A 17,895-nucleotide genomic window follows, 5' to 3' on the forward strand; every position below is an offset into this window, starting at 1 on the left:
TCCTTTCCCTGTGGAAATCTTCTTCTTCGTATCGTTCAGATAAAATATTTACTCGGTTTTATATAATTTCACTTTTCCTAATTACATGGGGAATTAGCACATGATACATGTGCATACATAAATTTTAGTGTAAAATGTAATTTCACGTGTTTCAGATTATTTTTACACATCAAATATTTATTTTGGAAAATCTACAAATTATTGTTAGAAATATTAAAACAACGATATTAATATAAATAAAACAAAAAAATACATGGCACCGTGGTTGGCATCCAAACTATGTTGAAGTACATTACAAGCCTCCTCACACTGCCTTACTAAAGGGAATGAACGAAATAGTTAACCTAACTAAGCCTGTTGGTGTTGAACAAAAATACTGGCTGATAATACAATCTACACAACTACATATTAGGCAGTCAATATCAAGGCGATGTTTATATTTAACGAACAACTACGTATTTGGCAGTCAATTATCAAGACGAGCTACTTCGGAACACGGTGTTGATCATCTCTTTCAAATTGTCACACCCCAATAGTTCCATATCCCTGAAGCTGAGTGCCTGAGAGAGATTTCTCGGCAAATTTCGGGATAACACACTTCTTATATCCCAACTTCGCTAAGGTGATGACCCTTTTTTCCAGTTGTGGTACCTAAAAAATTAAAGAAATATCAATATTGTTTATGGTGCCCCTTGTTTTAGCAAAAAAATACAACAATTTCCAGTCCAACTCTGCAGATAAAGTGTTTACATGAAAATCACTTGTGACTATGTTTCTAAATTTTAAATGTAATCAAGAAATGCACGTACCAGGCGCAGCTCGCCAGCAAGACCGACTTCCCCAATGAATGCTATGCCATTAGGAATAGGGAATTCCAAGAAACTACAGGGCAAGGTAATCAGTCTAGTTAAATATAGCAAAAACTGAGGCATTTATATTCATGCAAATGATTTAGCTATTAAAACTTTTCTGAAAATCATACTGCTAGAAACGGTTAATTCTAGCACCATAGTACAAATATCAGGAATATCGTCCATATTTCATGACAACATGACCGATATTCAAGAATGTCCATTAGTTTCATTTGAGAATTACATAAATGCGAAAAACACATATTTGTCATTATAACTTGTTTGCCCAGCAATAACGACAAATAGGAAAAATATTGAAATCAATAGTTATAAAATCCATGCCTACTGCAAATTGCAGCTGCTATTGCGAGATCCCCGGCTGTCTCTGTCAAGTTCATTCCACTGACAACGTTAACAAATATTCCCTGCAAACACAACGAGACGAAACTATATAACATAACATAGATGTGCTGCCAGTAATTAAACCATGATTCAAGGTGAATCTTTTCAAAATTACATATATAAAACAAACCCAAATAATTATGAGCAAGTAAACCAACATGTAGGTAACAATTTATGTGTATCATTAGAATCTTAATGGCAATAGTTCATACTTTTCCTACAAATATAAATACGAGTCGATGTTTTGCTATTCATTCTCTTATGCTATTGTTTCCGGTTGCATGAGCCAAAAAAAATAAATCACCAACACAATCAAGTAAATTTTTTTCTTGCTTTGCGTTTTAGTTATATTTACTCAAATATTGTGCATCATTAAAAAAAGGAAAACAGAATGAAGAAAGAGTATTTAAATGCGAGTTAGGACTGAGCTATGTCAGAAGAAGAGATGTAAACATTCAAATTATGCGAGTAACAATCATTACATTCTCCTGTAGCTTCAGACCAGCTTGCTTTATGATGACCTGCACCAGCAAATGTAGGTGGGATCATTAAAATACTGTTTCAGAAAAGGAGGCTAGATAAGCAATTCTCACGAAATCAAAGCTCAAATTTTGCTACAAAAGGCAACCATATGCGGAATGTTGTACTTCCGTCGCCAAGTAAAAGAAAATAAAAAAAAATAATATACAATCAAATAACTTCAACTCGATCTATGTCAGCGATTAAAGCCAATTCTCCATAAAAGATGAATAACATTATCAAATCCAAAAGTTAGAACATTCCAATTAATTTGAGTAGAAAAACAGCATCTTCCGGAAGTGGTAAGAGAAGATGTCGCATTTTCAACTTAATAACATGTTTGACATTATTTTAAGAGGTAATTTGATGTTTTATATGAAGAGAGGACCACAACTGGAGCCCAAAGCATAGCTGGTAAGTAGCAGATGATGTTAAGCTGGATCAAACGAAGAAATATTTTGTTTATGAATATCATCCTCTACATAACAAGGAATCACGAATCACAAGACAAAGCTCCACCTCCACTGGAAGCACGAACTGAATAAACCAAAAGAGAAAACCACTTACGGAGATAATCATGTCAGCTTTGCTAGCTTGAACACCATTTACGTGTCTCACATATGATGAGCTAGCCACACATAATGCCTACAGAGATATAACAAATAAATATAATGAATGAAGCACGTAAAACGGATGTTTTTATCAATACCATTTCAGAAAAACCATATGCATTCTACAATCTCATGTTCTGCTGTCCTACTTCAGATGAACATGAACCCTCGTGATCACTAAGCAACAAATTAGCTATCCATAAGTCATAAAGCAATACCAAAATTTCAAGGCAAAGGAGCGGATAGTGAAGAACTAAAACTTTCCAGGAAAAAACAATCTAACTCAGCCATGCCAAAAATAGGCTCGATGATAAACACAAGTTGTACAGTACCTGAACTTCAATGAGAAATGCACGAGATCCATCCACTATTACAGTGACAGCCAATCCAGCCAAATAATCTGAAACAGAGTGCTGCTCACTTAAGTACATCTCACTTGGATTTGAAACACCTTGCAACCCAGCCTGTGACATTTTAAAAACTCCAAGCTGCAAGAAAATTACCACTCTTTTGTCAAGATTGTATAGACGTGCCTTGATCACTTGGCAGCATCACACACCCAATTACACAAGATCACTTGGCAGCATCACACACCCAATTACACAAATGCATTTAAATTCACAGGTGAACATTCCAGATTCAACATTTATTAGATATTCTTATTGTTTTGCACGTTTATCTCAAGGTAAATTCTTATCCATATATCTTACATACGTGTGAATAAACAGTGAAAAATATGGCCTGGGTGCGGGTGCATAAACTCAAACTGATGCAAGAATCGACCATCACTCCTTCAGCAAAAATTCAAGAGAATCCTAACGAACAAAGAAAATTTTTAATTAAAAAAATAAGGATGATCCGAGACAATAATGTCAATATGTGAACAATCAACAATGTTTTAAAAGAAATTTTGAATGAATATTCAGGTGATACTTTCACAGATGAATCTTTTTGGTCTCACTGTGAATAAGACAGAATTTATTATCGTATTCACATAAATATCTATAGTTGAAACTAAAAAAGATAGGCGAATAAAAATTAAGCATAATGGTATACAATGAACTGATGAAGTACCTCATCCGTGGAGCCAAATCGATTCTTTACTGATCGAAGCATTCGATGTGATGAAAGTTTCTCACCCTGACATCACACGACAATACAGCTTCAATGATAAATAATTTGTTTCACACCATATATAATAATGAAAAGGTAACACATGGAAGAGCAGGTAGAAGGGGAAATGTTTTACATTTGCAGTGAGCCATCGAGTTTAAGAAAGGTGGACGGTGATCAGAGAAACAAAATGATTATTTACAAGCATTATTGCTGCTTATTCACAAAACAGTAACTTCTGCGCCAGAGAAACTTAATATTCTGGAGTACTTCCACAAAAGCTCCAAAATCTGTTAGCATTTCTCTAGTAGAAGAATGCCCAAATCAACGAGCCAACAAAACATCACTTACTGCTCTTAAAATCATTCCATCATCACAGCAGAAACTTATTTGGGGACAAGGGCAAAATTACTAGGTTTACAAATCAAAATGTGTCATTTCATTTTCAATTTTGCTGCAATAAAAGTTGTATATCATCATTACCATTTCTTATAATAAATCACCTTACAGATCATCTATATGTTTGCAAGTAAAAAAAAAAAACAAATTTGAAATAGTTTTAAAAATATCGATACAAGAAACATCTGATAGTCCACATGGTATAACTAAATAAGCAAACATCAAGACAACACAACAAGAAACAATCTAATTGCTTCAAGAAAGAAACTCAACAAGGTACCAACTTCCATATATAAAACAACATCCACAATGTGCTCCAATACACGAGGTCCAGCTATATCTCCAGTTTTCGTCACATGTCCAATCTGCAATAAGCATGAAGCATAGCCACAATATCAGCCAAGGTAGTGTCTCAATGACTTACTATCTATATATTTAGCAAAAATCACCATTATTTGAACTCTTACTAACCAAAAGTATTGGTATGTTTGTCCTCTTAGCAAAACGAAGTAACGCAGACGTGCATTCTTTTACCTGCCGATTGCCAGTTTATTGTTACAACATTCTTATTTTGAAGAAACCACACACAAAAGACTATTTTATAATTATTCCACAAAATTCAATTCATAGTGTTTCTTCACAAAAATCTTGGGGTGGATAAAAGACTCAGAAGGTTCAATACCTGCGTGTCACCTCCAGCATTTCCGGTCACTCCACTCAGATAGACTGTCTGAATAGAATCAATGATGATTGCCTTCGGGGAAAGACGCTGAGCCTGCTCTAAAATATCCTGTCAAATGGCAAAAAACTTATGAGCTATTAGACACGGTGAGATGATGAATGATGTCTCCTAAGATTGTTTTCTCAATGATAACTATTTATGCACAGCAAACCCAAAGCATTCCCTGTCATGTTCTATAAGAACAATGCATACAACTTAATGTTTAACAACCCCACCCAACCCCACCCCCCCCCCCCCCCCCCCTAAAAAATGCTTTCCAAAACATGCAGATTTTCAAACATCCAACGATTAGATCATTTATCTAACTATGCATTAACTTTTAGCATTTTGACCGTTCAAAACTCTCAAAATTCTCCCTTCATGCTCGACTATACCAAAAATCTTGTGTCAAGTAATCCTATTTTTGTGTCAAGTAATCCTAGGACCTACTTGTAACTCCACAAGGTAAAAAGAGTATTAGTCAAGGCAAAAGGAAAGAGTGGTTTTATACATCTGTAAACTAAATTGTTAGGCATGATGTATAGCACTTTAATGATGCAAACCTCAATATCAGTACTTGAATGCAGAAAAATTTCTCCAGTCCCAATGCTCAAACGGTCAGCTCTGGTTCCAATTTGCTCAACACTCTGTCATAGAAAGACATATCAACACATCTGAAAAAGATTCCAAATCATACTTGAATCCCGATGTTTAGCTTGATCATGTGTCAAGGACAAAGAAAACACCGGGCTAAGATCGAATGTGACTGACATTCGATAAAACATACATTAGGAAGAATATTTCAACAAAATGGAAAAATATGTTCGCAGCATGCAAGGTTATCCAATGTTTATAAACAATAAAACCATACGAGAACTGACATCAAGCATAAAGTAATTAAAAAAATACCTCTTCACCAGATACATAAATAACTCTAGCTGGATCATCGGTTCCATTTCCTAGTGCAATTAAATCTGCAATCTTACATTCACAGAGTAAAATGCGATGTCACATTAGATACCACAGAAGCAATCAAGCATAGATGTTGCAGTCGATTATTATCTATTCAACATTAAAGAAAAATATTGAAATTGTATTGCACATCATTTACACAAAAGAAGTACCTGCAACAGTAGTGTGCTTTTACCAACACCAGGATCACCACCCACTAACACTAGAGAACCTGTACGCCAAAATGCTAAAAGTTTTAAAATGTACCAGAAATGAACAAATCATAGGAGCAGAGACAGGGTTGGAACAGATACTACAAGTTAGTGGTAGAATGTGAACTGAGAAATAAGCATGACAGTGACCGATTGATGTGCTATAACTTTCATGTGGGTTCTCAACTATTCCTCAGGCCTTGAAACCATCTAAGTTTAGTTTCTGCACTCAAGGAGGATTTATATGATGCAATGCAGGTCGGATAAATAGCTACAATATCTATTTTACATCTGTTGGAGAAAGAAGCCCATAATTTCTAGCTCTAAAAAATGTATAAGTTTAAATGCAATATCGCCGCTCTCAATCTGGAAGCCGTTTTGGAACTGCTGAGAATTTCTTTAAAGGCAAAGGTCGTGCTGCTACTTAATATTGACTTAAAAATGTTGTCGACTAACTAGTCGCTCTCAAACTATTTGATGATTCAAGTTTACCTTGAGAGAACACCTTAAAAGGAAAGAAAAAAACAGGAATACCTGGAACCAGACCTCCCCCAAGAACCCTCCCCACTTCAGCTCCAAATGGTCCTGGCCTGAATAGTTAGGATAAACAATATCACGTAAAGCCATGTGCTTGTGGTGTTTTGATGGAGAAAACAAACTACAAGTGAAACTGCAGGCAATACTATATAGAATCTGATATCAATCCTTTTAGATGCAAGTATTTTCCTACTTACAAAGGTATACGCCAATCCAAGACATTAATCCGACTATACACATCTGTGAGCTTAATAGGGGTTGGAGCACCCAGCTCCTTCGGCAACAAGGTTCTTACCATCTTTTCAGACACTTCCGTCCCACTCAGTTTCCTCTCCACATCCTCTGTGGAGAATCGCTTCATTGTACCCACTTTTTCGCACTGTTTGCACGTGCCCCACCACTGACCATCGGAATATCCACAGTCCTCACAAACATAGACACTTCTACTCTTTCCCTTCTTCTTGATGCTGCCTCTAACACTACTACTCCCTATAACATCACCGTATATTCTACTCCCCTGTTCTACACTGGATGCATTGTAGATGGGTCCTCCATCAGAATTAGCTTCTTTGCCGTCACTCACTTCTCGTGTAGTGGTTACACGGCCGCTGGTAGGGTCGTAAACAGTTTGCACGGTGGATTTTCTCGTTGATGCTGAGTCAACAGGCGGCGGTGGAACAGGGAACGCGGACCAGCGGGCAGCGGTCGTTGATGCTGCGTCAACAGGCGGCGGTGGATCAGGGAACGCGGACCAGCGGGCAGCGGCAGATTCATCGGGAGACCTGCGATGGGGAGTGGAATGGATTTTGCGGGGATTATGGGATTTGCAGTAGATACGATGGCTATAGTTCAAGAATGTTATAGTGTGGAGATTCTTGTAGGGGTTGAGGAATCGAAATGCACGCATGTTCGGAGCTTGCATAACAGGAGAGAACGGAGTTTCAGGTTATCATTTGGGAATTTAGGACCCTGGAAATTTTAAAACCGCAGAGCAAAATTAATCACAATAATAATAATTATAATTATAATAATAATTCATCATCTACTTTCAAAAAAATAAAATAAAAAATAATAATAATCAATCTCATATAACCATAAACATTTTCAATAAATCAAACTTCTGCTTTTTAGCAAAGTTTAGACATTTTTTTATTTAGAAAATATTTTGTTTTTTCAATATTTGGTTGTAGCAAAGTTTAGACATTTTTTTATTTAGAAAATATTTTTTTTTCAACATTTGGTTGTAGTGTTGTAAGTGGTACAATTAAATATCATGATTATTAAATACTTATAATAAATCCGGTAAAAAATATGCATTTTTTTGGACCAAAAATTGCATGCATAGATAAATTCAAAATTATCGTATATTTAATACTATATATTGTGTAAAATTTGGCCAGAAAATGACATTTCTTTGGGCTGATCATTTTTCGCATAAATTTACTACAATTTAATATCATATGATGTTTACAATCTGACACCAATAATCTTCTTTTGGGTCGATTATTTTTCACATAAATATAAATAAATTTGTTTTCTTTTTTTTCACTTATTAAGTCTGTAATTTGGTCAAAAAATAGTTTTTTTCTTTTTGTTTTTCGCATAGATATAAATGCACTTGAAGAAGATATATTATATCTAAAAATTTTGGCCTGAAAATAATATTTTTTTGGCCGTTTATTTTTCACATAGATCTAGATACACTTTAAAATAATCTATTGTGTTTGCAATTTGGTCAAAAAATTGTCTTACTATGGGCCGACTATTTTTCACATATTGAAACATGATTTATTTTGAGTTTTAACAACATCTACATATATCAAAAATCATTTTATTAATATTTAATTTATATTTAACCTATTTGAGATATGATATTGATTTAACTTAAATTTTCACAAAAAAATTTAATTTACTTTAATTTAGTCAAATAAAAAATACAGAGACCGATATGTAAGAAATAAAATATTTACACATCATAATTATTTATCTGAATATTTTATTGAAATGAACAAAAAATGATAATGAATAATATATTAATTTTATTTCATGCAATTAAATTTTGAAATAGTCGAATTTAATTTCACATATAAGGATTGCGAAAGTCAAAATTTGATAAAATGTCAAAATCATGCATTTCAAAATTTGGTTCAAAATTGAACAACCAAACAAGACCTTAAATTCAACCAAAAATCATCAAATCATATCACCAAACCCTAACCCTAAACACGAAAAGCGTCGTCAGATCCTCCCCAACCATACCAGACTCCGGACATGACCCACTATCGCCTTGTCTCGGCCGACCACTGCATTACTTTTTCCGATCAACAATCAGCCAGAAATCGATCCAGATCGTCAAAAAAACGGAAGGAAATAACGTGAAACAAAATTTGCGAATTTCGTGTCAAAATCCGATCACGTTGCGGCTCGATCAATAGATGACACATATATAAGCGGTTGGAGATGGACAATATTTCTCTTCAACAATCGCCACCTGAAAGTAGTCAGAGAATGTCTGATTTGCCTCCTGATTCCGACGGCCCAACAAGTACATGCTTCTTTTTATATTTTAACGATAAATGGTTTCGATGTCAACAATACTGGGAATCTGCATGGTACAGAGATTCATCAACTAAACTCGATGAATCATATGCTGGCAAACACTACTTAGATCTTAAGTCTGTCTAGATTCTCATATTTCTCGTTCTGTTGTGAGGCAGATTAAGTAATCCAAGTCTATTCAGTTTTTGCACGAGGGATAAAAATGGCACATATAATGATCGAGTATATATACACACACGCACACACATGTGTGGGTATTTTTTCTGCAAATTTAAATATAGTCCCAGCCCCCCACATTTACAAAGTCCACACCCTCGACTGATAGAAACATTTAATCCCCAATGTAGAATTACCTGACCCACCAACTTATAAATATTAAGCAAGAGAAAGGACAAAGGTAATAATTTTGTTGGTTCTGTATGTATCTTCTTTCTCTATACTATATGATAATATACGAATCTTTTAGAGTAACTACTTTTAATCTAAAAATAACTAAATGTGTTCATAATAATAAATAACTTAAAGATTAAAAAAATAATAATTATATAAAATACTAGTGCATGCAAATTATCGCGAGCGTGAAATGCTAGTTATCTATAAAATTCGAAGCTAGAGCTTTATTAGTTATAAATATTCATATATATTATATATTAAATAAAATTTAATGTGAATCATGTACTACATGCACAAAATACTATAGTTTCCAAGAAGCTGCATATGTCACGGAGGAAGTGGATATTCCCACTTGTTTTTTCTGTGTTTGCCAAATGCATCTTTCCATGGTTCAAACACGTGAAATTTGGGGTCTCCATTTTTCTTCCACAACACGTTTGGAAAAGGGCAGGTGCAGTGACGTGTGGAGACTTCATTTTTGACTTGTCATCTACGGGACCCACCCCCCCCCCCCTACCCCTCCAGAAACCACACGTGACGTCATAACGTGCATCATGTTTTGCTAATTCTACGATACAGACATAATTCTGACAAAGTTAAAAGATAATATATTTGTATTGATGTTTATTATGAATTATGATATTATAAGAACGCTTTCAAAGAATAAATACTAGTCAAATTGAATTGTAATATCCAAGGAAGAGCACACCCTACACGTACCCTGTCCCCACTGCTTTATATCTTCTTCATTTTTATCCAATGTTTTTCCACAAGATTAAAAGTCTATAAACCCACCCAATCCCGTCAAGAAAACAATACAATCAACACCTTCAAACCCCAAATTCCAATAAATCAACAGCCTCTTAGAACCCGAATAATCAATCAAATTTCTCTTGTCATCATTTGCTCCCACGAAGTGAAAAAATGCTGCCTCTAAATGAAAACGATTCACAAGAAACAGTATTACTCGAAGTCCTGAATGAAGCAAACACACTCAGCACCTCTGTTCTGCTGCACCAAAGAGACGATAGTGTCACGTGCCACTCACTCCGCCCACCCCATGCAATTACGAAGAAGCACTACAGAGGCGTGAGGCGGCGGCCGTGGGGGAAATTCGCAGCAGAGATTCGGGACTCGACGCGACAAGGTGCGAGGATGTGGCTTGGAACATTTGAAACAGCAGAACAAGCTGCGTTGGCTTATGATAGAGCAGCTTTCAGAATGCGAGGTCCCAAGGCATTGCTTAATTTCCCTGCTGAAATGGTGGCTGCTTCGTCGATTCACAGGAATATTCGACAGAATTCTAGTACGGTCAAATCAGAAGCTTGCTCTGTTGTTCGACATGAACTTGAAGTAGAAGATATCAAATCTTACGATACAGTTGGCCAATAAGATCAATCACTGGGATGGAAGTTTTAAATCTTGGATGTATTGTGTGTAAGTAAATGGTTGCTCTGGTTCATATTTGTGCGTGATGGTGTTTCTCTCCATGCTTGGTCAATAGTGCTGTAGCTGTGTGTCCATAAATAAGTGTTAATAAATTACTAGCGTTATATAAAATGTGTTCACAGAAATTCAGGCCCAAGTTTATCATATTTCTACTAACAAACAAGCTACGTATTGTTTTCCAAGAAATAACAAAGAACATCTGAAAATAGAAATCCCTCAGGATTCTCATATTATCATTTCAAGCATGTATCTGTCTCCCTTTATTGCATACAACTTAATCCATTTGGGATCAATTGCTCAACACTAGATTATGATGGTAATTACAACGTTTGGACTGCACGATTTGGATTCCTGAAATGATTTAAAAATGTACCACATAAGTTGGCCTTTTCCATTCAAAAGTAGACATTCTAGGAATCGATTATGATATTAAAACAGAAGCATATATCTTCATTCAGATTTCAGGTACATGTAAAAAACTATATCCTGTTAAAGCTAACCCAGTTAAACCAATGTCTAGTGTGCTTTAGTCCAGCTGCTTTGTCACCGGGCAATCATTGATATGTGAAAACAAAGAGAACACGTGGCCCGATCCTCTATTGTTAAAATCATGTAACAAGAACAAAATAGACAAAATCCCAAGTCTTGGCTTCTTACCTTCAGAAAGAAGTGTTATTAGTTGCCATTTTAAATCGCCCAAAAATATTCTGTAGACCTTACATCTGAATTCCAAAGTTTTATTGAACTTCTACTTAATATAATTATGATTAGAATGATAACTAATATTCTCTCCACCGTTTGGCTTTAACTTTCAATTTTAAAATATATCTAAAATTTCCATAATTTCATGTTTATAAAACATACGATAAGCCTAAAACTTGCATAAAACAGAAGACCACTGTAAACTTGCTAGTCTGCTCGAAGTGTTGGAACACGAAACGTATGGAAATTAGACTTTTCATATAACTCATACCTGTGGGGTATCAGGCCGAGAATGTTCTTGCTTTGGCCGAAAATGTTTATGAAGTGTTGTATTTTTTGTGTTTTTTTCATGAGTGTGCAATTTTTTCATAGTTAATCGATTAAAATCACTAGTGTAACTCTGTTTTAACTGGTATTTATATGCCATCATCATACAAATGACCTCATTATTTTTCCATGATTTTTCAGCCCCATTTCTGTCGAAGGTTAAAGGAAGATGATGGGTCTCAGCTTGAGCTTCAGATTTAGAACCAGGTGGTGAAATTCAAAATTGAATCCAAAGTTTGTTCAAAATTGAATCCAAAGTCTGTGTTCCTTTGAATTATTCATGGTTGCATGCTCAAGGGAAAAGATGATAGTATCCTTGCGCCATCAAACCAATTCAAATAATGTCAATTACGCAAAGTCACTCTAGTATTGGCACACCAGAGATTTATCTTGATCTGTATTTACCATATAGTGAAATCATTTCGTAACACAACTCAGGGCAGATAAGATGTTACCCAAAGTTACTCTTGTAGATCGAGTAGGTGTTCTTGTATTAGCTCCTGGGATTTGGGGTGGTGGGAAACCACTGACATTGCTGACATTACCTGTACGAAATAGTGAACCCAGAGTAAGCAGCAAAAATGTCTGAAGTATAAATGAGCAGCTTGCGACATGAGCAAGATGGAAGCACTGAGTACATCAAACACCAGCTATCTTCATTTTCTTACACTTTCTCAACATAATAATAGTACTAAAATCACGAAACAAAACTGAGAGAAATGAGGAAATTTGCCCGCCTCAGCTAAAAACCTCATAAAATTTCTCAATCACAAGCAAGCCCGAGTCAATTGACTCCAAAGGATCCTTCCTAAGACGATGTCTCAAGCAGTTGGGAATGACAGTTGCAATATCCTCTGCAGTTACTTTATCTCGTCCTTTGAGAGCAGCCAAGGCTCTTGCTGCCCGGTTAGTCACAATGTCACCTCTCAATCCATCAACATTCAGCTCAGAACAGACCTTGGAAATCTTAACTCTATCTTCGTGATCTATTTTTACAGACGACAGGGATTCCCTAGCGGAATAAATTTGTTGCTGGAGCTTTTCTTGTTCTGCATTGTAAGTCTCACGAAATTCTTTAGGATTTCTATCAAAACGTGCTCTTTCCTCAACGATTTTCACCCTGAGTTCAGCATCCTTCACAGTCCCAACTTGTGCATGCATCCCAAATCGATCAAGAAGCTGTGGCCTCAGTTCTCCTTCTTCAGGATTCCCAGAGCCAATGAGTATAAACCTGGCAGGGTGTGAAATTGAGATTCCTTCCCTTTCCACGGTATTCCAACCCGACGCAGCAGAATCGAGTAGAACGTCTACTAAATGGTCATCCAAAAGATTAACCTCGTCCACATAGAGAATTCCTCTGTTTGCTTTGGCAAGAAGGCCAGGCTCAAATGCCTTCACACCTTCAGTAAGAGCCTTTTCAATGTCAATAGTACCACAAACTCTGTCTTCTGTAGCACCCAATGGCAAATCAACCATGTTGATTTTGACCGACACAACAGGGAGTTGTTCACCTCGCAAACTCTTCTCTCTTGCTTCAGGGCCCTGCACTTCTGGGTCCTCTGGGTCTGAATTAAATGCATCACCAGCAATGACGTTAATCTCAGGAAGCAAATCCACCAAAGACCTGACAGTTGTGGACTTTCCTGTTCCTCTGTCACCCATTATCATCACACCTCCTATCTTTGGATCAATCACATTCAACAGAAGGCATAGTTTCATCTCTTCTTGTCCAACTATAGCTGCAAATGGATAAACTGGTCTCTGGCTCTCCTTTGAAGCAGCAAGTTTCTGCACCAGAAATTCAAACAGCAGAACAACTTTATACACATTAAACTTGTTAACTTCAAGTATTCATAATAAGAACCGAACAAAGTATTACTTTAAGATTGAAGTACTGCAGGCACAGATGATCTACAATTATCTTAATTGATATGACATTATGAACTTTTTCAACTTTCAATCACCATCATTACAGTTCATCAACTCAATCATATAGACTTATGTCAATAAAGGCAACATTTCCAGGTTTGTAGCCCATTGCCCTTATCAGCAAAATGGAATTAAGTACTTCACGTTTGTGTTCATTAATGGGGAAAAGATAAAAACAAAACAAATTTTTTTACTTGATCTTGATCAGGACTAGTCGCAGTCGCAACATTAGAAATCGAGACATGAAATGGAGAGGGCCCTTTCTTGAAGGGAGCACTAATCCCACCACAAAACTTCTTCCCATAACTCAGCCCTGCAACAAATTAACAAAAAGCAATGAACTTTAAAATACCTTTTCACAAATCAAAACAAATATTGCTCTCTATCATCTAAAAATTTGCAATCTTTGAACTTTTAAGCACTACAATTCACGGATGTATCAATTTTACCAGACCCATACTAACTTTAAACAGCAACATTATCGCTTAAGCACCAAATTCCCAGAATATAAAGAACAGGTTTTTTTTCAGTACCTCGTGCTGTGGGAAGATAGAAACATGAAGGCTTGGAGGAGTCAGAAAAGTGTGGCCTAGGGGTCAAGATTGCAGCGGTGGACGAAATTCCCACGAGCCCCGCCATGTCTACCAATGGAACAATTTTGATTTTTTGTAAGAGTGGCTCTAGGGCGTGAATTTGTGTTGTCTGTCACCGGTTCGGTTTAATTGGGTCAGGATAAGATCATATTTCCATGACTCCTCCTTTGTCACACTCTGGTCTCATATGACTTTGAAAAAATAATTTTCGCCTATTAAATTACAAAAATATCTCTTGTTGAATAAATTAATAAAAAATATTTACTCACATATCCAAAACAAAAAAAATTTCATTCAAATACTCCCTGTTTTCTCGTAAACTATTTTCCTTTCATATAAGTCTTCGGAGACCCATTTACATATTTTTGCAAGAATATTGTGAAATTCTTTTGTCATAGTTGTTGGGTCGTGATGTTTTGCCAAATTTTTGTCGATGAATTGAAAATATCGATTATGTGTCCTAGTTCAATTTGAAATATCGGTGATTTATCCTAATTTAACATGCAAATATGTTTTGACTTGTTTTCAAGTTTAATTTTTAGCATTCAAAAACTGAGGTAAGTTTGTCTTGTTTTAAAGTTTAATTTTTAGTTATGCATATTTTCGTTTTCGAAAATTTGGTCGAGTGCAAATTCTTCGTCTATTCCATTCTCGATACAATTATTGTATGATGTGTGTATGAGCATTGTGAAGATTCAACTGGATATGAGTTAAAATCCCGATATGACATGTTTATGACTCTTACACGGTGAGATTATAACAGTTATATGGTTACGCCCCCTTAAAGGAGTAAAAATTAGGGACAATGTCAGTAAATAATGGAAAGTAGAGGAATCTCAGTGCCTAGTCAATGTTATGCATGTGATATGAGTCATGTTGTACATGGTATGTGTTTCGAAATTTATTCATGTTATTATGTTGTGCTCGAACGACTCCTACTTACTGAGTGACGACCATATCACTCGTCCCTTACTCTCCATTTCCCAGATAAGCCTGAGGATTAACGGCTCGAAGAAGAAGAGTCGGACCAGTTTTGGGGCTGGTGATTTTCGAGATTTGCAGTTTAAATTTAATTTAAGATGTAATGCTTCCGCATTAATTCTATCGTTTTTTCAGTTATTTTGTTGTGAAGACAAATATATTTATTTGGAAATTATAATATAAACTGGTTTTGGTTTATTCTTTACTAAGATCCTTGTTGTTTTCGATTGTGCGATTATTAAAAAACATCGGTGTTGATTAACTCCGATATCGGGACGTGACATAAACTTTTAACGAAGTATTACCGGTGCCTGGATACGTTGATCATCTTCTCAACGTTCAAGAAAGTCCACAAGTAGTGCAGAACTTGATAAGAAAATAATAAAAAGAGGGGTCGACATGCATGACGCTGCACATCCGGACTTGGTCGGCATTAAGAAAAGATAAATGGGCCCCCCTATCATCATATCTCATTTGATGAAAAGATTGAATCAGATAAAAACACTATGAATGCCGCACAATTTGGTGGAATTAATGGCTGGAACATGCATATGCATAAATCATTGTCCTTCACAGTTTTCTTTCGACAGTACTGTTAAGCTTCCTTGAAGCTCTCTTAGTACTGTTGAGTTGTCAATACATAATTGCAATTGCCCGCGACTCATTCATTCATGGGATCATGTAAAGTAACCCAAAGCTTCTCATGAGGTGTACGCATGCATTTACTTTCTTTACTTGGATGAAAAGCTTATTACAACAGATGGAAATGAAATTTGATTTTGGTATACAAAACAAGAAAAGTCTTCAATCAAATATTTGGTTTATCATTTAAATATTAGATTTATTTTGTCACTGGAATCCCAAGTATTATGAATGATGAATTGAAAGAAATATTATTTCGAGAGAGGGAAAATGTAGTAGCCCGAATGCCGAATTGGGTAATTAACGGATTAATGGTGATTAATCATGATCGGAAGGTCCGAAGATGGTTCGGAAGCACCGAAGAGTTCGGAAGGTCCGAAGTGAGTTCGGTGGATCCGATCATTAGGTGTCAAGAGTTGATCGACACGTGGGAATTCGGACGTTCCGAAGTGTAGGTTCGGTGGATCCGATCATGAGGTGTCAAGAGCAGCTGGACACGTGCATGATCGGACGGTCCGAAGTGTATGATCGGAGGATCCGATCATGAGCTGTCAAGAGCCGATGGACACGTAGGAGTTCGGACGTTCCGAAGAGGGTTCGGACGATCCGAACATGGCCTATAAATAGTGCTCGGATTTCCTCATTTTTACTTGCCAATTTCTTGAGTTTTCTCTCATTTTGGAGAGTTGGAAGGTTTCTAGGAATTAATTGTTGGTCGAGCGATAGCCGGGAGCTGCCAGGAGTGGTACCATAGCGACGCCTGAGTTTCGAGGCAATCGACATCAAAGGGCTGTCGACGGACGAAGGTTAACCCTAAACCTTTGGTAGTACTAGGGAGTACTGGTTTTGCTAGCCGAGCATGGTAGTATTGTTCATTGGGTATGCTTTTGATGAATAGGCTTGGATTAGACCTGTTGTCTGGTTGTTCCAGTGGATTAGGATTGCAGTGATAGAGGTACGAAAGTACTATCCGAGATATCCTGGTTGAGTATACATTCATATATGTGTTGCATGATTATGTGGTGCATTGATATATGTCATATGGTGCATGCTATTATGTCACGTTTATTACTGCACGTTGCATTTCATGTTGAGCCGTATCTCCTTCGAGATAGCCTTTGCTGTTGAGCTGTATCTCTTTCGAGATAAGCTATATCTTGGGGCCGCTCAGCCCTGTCTTGTGGACGCATGGACACCGAGAGTACACAGTGGCCGACGGGTCGGGAGGGCTTCGGTGGTCCGGGACATTTTAGGTCCACGTCTGTCTTGTAGTGGATGCAGTGACCCAGAGGTTGGACCGCGCGGCACTATCCACTTGGCGCCTCTAGACTGAGCATTGTTGAGATCCTTTGTGATTCCTGTTTCTTGACTACCCTGGTATCATATCATAGCATGTGCATTTCATATAGGTTTGTATACTCATACTTTTGTACTGGGCGTTCTTATCGCTCACGTCCTCGGTTTTGTTTATCTTGGACACCCCATTCCCACGGGGCAGGTCTCAGGTTGGATGGTTCCGGAGGAGCAGGAGGAGGACGTTGAGTAGCCGGTTGGTTTAGTTTCGGTATCATTTGATTCGATATGGTTGTACCAGATATTCTTTACCTTCTTTTGAGTTGTTCTAGAGTTCGTTTGGGTTGTATAACTATCATTTGTTAGTTGTTTCCGCTATTATCTCTGATTAGTAATTATTAAGTTAATTGCATGCTTAGTTTTCAATTAGTAGGTGATTCTGGAACGGGTCACTACATTTATGGTATCAGAGCATGCGTATAGATTCTGTTTTGGGATTTCCGTTGACCATTTTCCCTATTCTATCTTGTAGCGATGGCTGACCATTTTGATGACGGGAGTAGTCAGGGGAGTGTAGGTCGATGGGGTGACCAGGATGATCATAGGCGTCACCATGAGCATCGTCATCGTCGGGATGGCCCTAGGCGTTTCGATATGCATCGTTTCATGCAGATGGGGCCTAAGCCTTTAGTTGGCGGTGAGACTCCCGAT

The 17,895-nt window shown here is 36.8% G+C and overlaps 3 protein-coding genes across 3 annotated transcripts; 1 reads left to right on the top strand and 2 right to left on the bottom strand.

The window, feature by feature from the left end:
- Window positions 1-204: 204 nt before the first annotated feature.
- On the bottom strand, window positions 205-7,296 carry LOC140813834 (uncharacterized). Its single transcript, XM_073172588.1, is given in 16 exon segments — window positions 205-542; window positions 544-651; window positions 810-882; window positions 1,194-1,276; window positions 1,736-1,774; window positions 2,340-2,417; window positions 2,716-2,871; window positions 3,458-3,523; window positions 4,180-4,260; window positions 4,367-4,429; window positions 4,578-4,685; window positions 5,180-5,263; window positions 5,526-5,597; window positions 5,741-5,799; window positions 6,314-6,369; window positions 6,514-7,296. Coding segments are annotated over 16 exon segments (1,920 nt in total). The 5' UTR covers window positions 7,239-7,296; the 3' UTR covers window positions 205-473.
- A 2,896-nt stretch (window positions 7,297-10,192) lies between these two features.
- LOC140815707 (pathogenesis-related genes transcriptional activator PTI5-like) lies at window positions 10,193-10,660 on the top strand. The gene has a single exon (XM_073174770.1). It carries the CDS (start codon window positions 10,193-10,195, stop codon window positions 10,658-10,660), a length of 468 nt encoding a protein of 155 aa, XP_073030871.1.
- A 1,699-nt stretch (window positions 10,661-12,359) lies between these two features.
- Window positions 12,360-14,438, bottom strand: LOC140813680 (magnesium-chelatase subunit ChlI, chloroplastic-like). Its single transcript, XM_073172313.1, has 3 exons — window positions 14,209-14,438; window positions 13,870-13,988; window positions 12,360-13,534 (listed from the first exon to the last, which is right to left on the bottom strand). Exons 1-3 carry the CDS (start codon window positions 14,312-14,314, stop codon window positions 12,485-12,487), a joined length of 1,275 nt encoding a protein of 424 aa, XP_073028414.1. The 5' UTR covers window positions 14,315-14,438; the 3' UTR covers window positions 12,360-12,484.
- Between the last annotated feature and the right edge of the window lie 3,457 nt (window positions 14,439-17,895).

The sequence above is a fragment of the Primulina eburnea genome, chromosome 15 (assembly GCF_022965805.1).
Source record: "Primulina eburnea isolate SZY01 chromosome 15, ASM2296580v1, whole genome shotgun sequence".
NCBI lineage: Eukaryota > Viridiplantae > Streptophyta > Magnoliopsida > Lamiales > Gesneriaceae > Primulina > Primulina eburnea.

Coding starts and splice junctions, on each gene's coding strand:
- LOC140815707 (XM_073174770.1), top strand. CDS start 10,193: ATGCTGCCTCTAAATGAAAACGATTCACAAGAAACAGTATTACTCGAA.
- LOC140813680 (XM_073172313.1), bottom strand. CDS start 14,314: ATGGCGGGGCTCGTGGGAATTTCGTCCACCGCTGCAATCTTGACCCCT. Junction 13,989..14,208: donor CTATCTTCCCACAGCACGAG/GTACTGAAAAAA, acceptor AATTTGTTGCAG/GGCTGAGTTATGGGAAGAAG. Junction 13,535..13,869: donor CTAGTCCTGATCAAGATCAA/GTAAAAAAATTT, acceptor TTTCTGGTGCAG/AAACTTGCTGCTTCAAAGGA.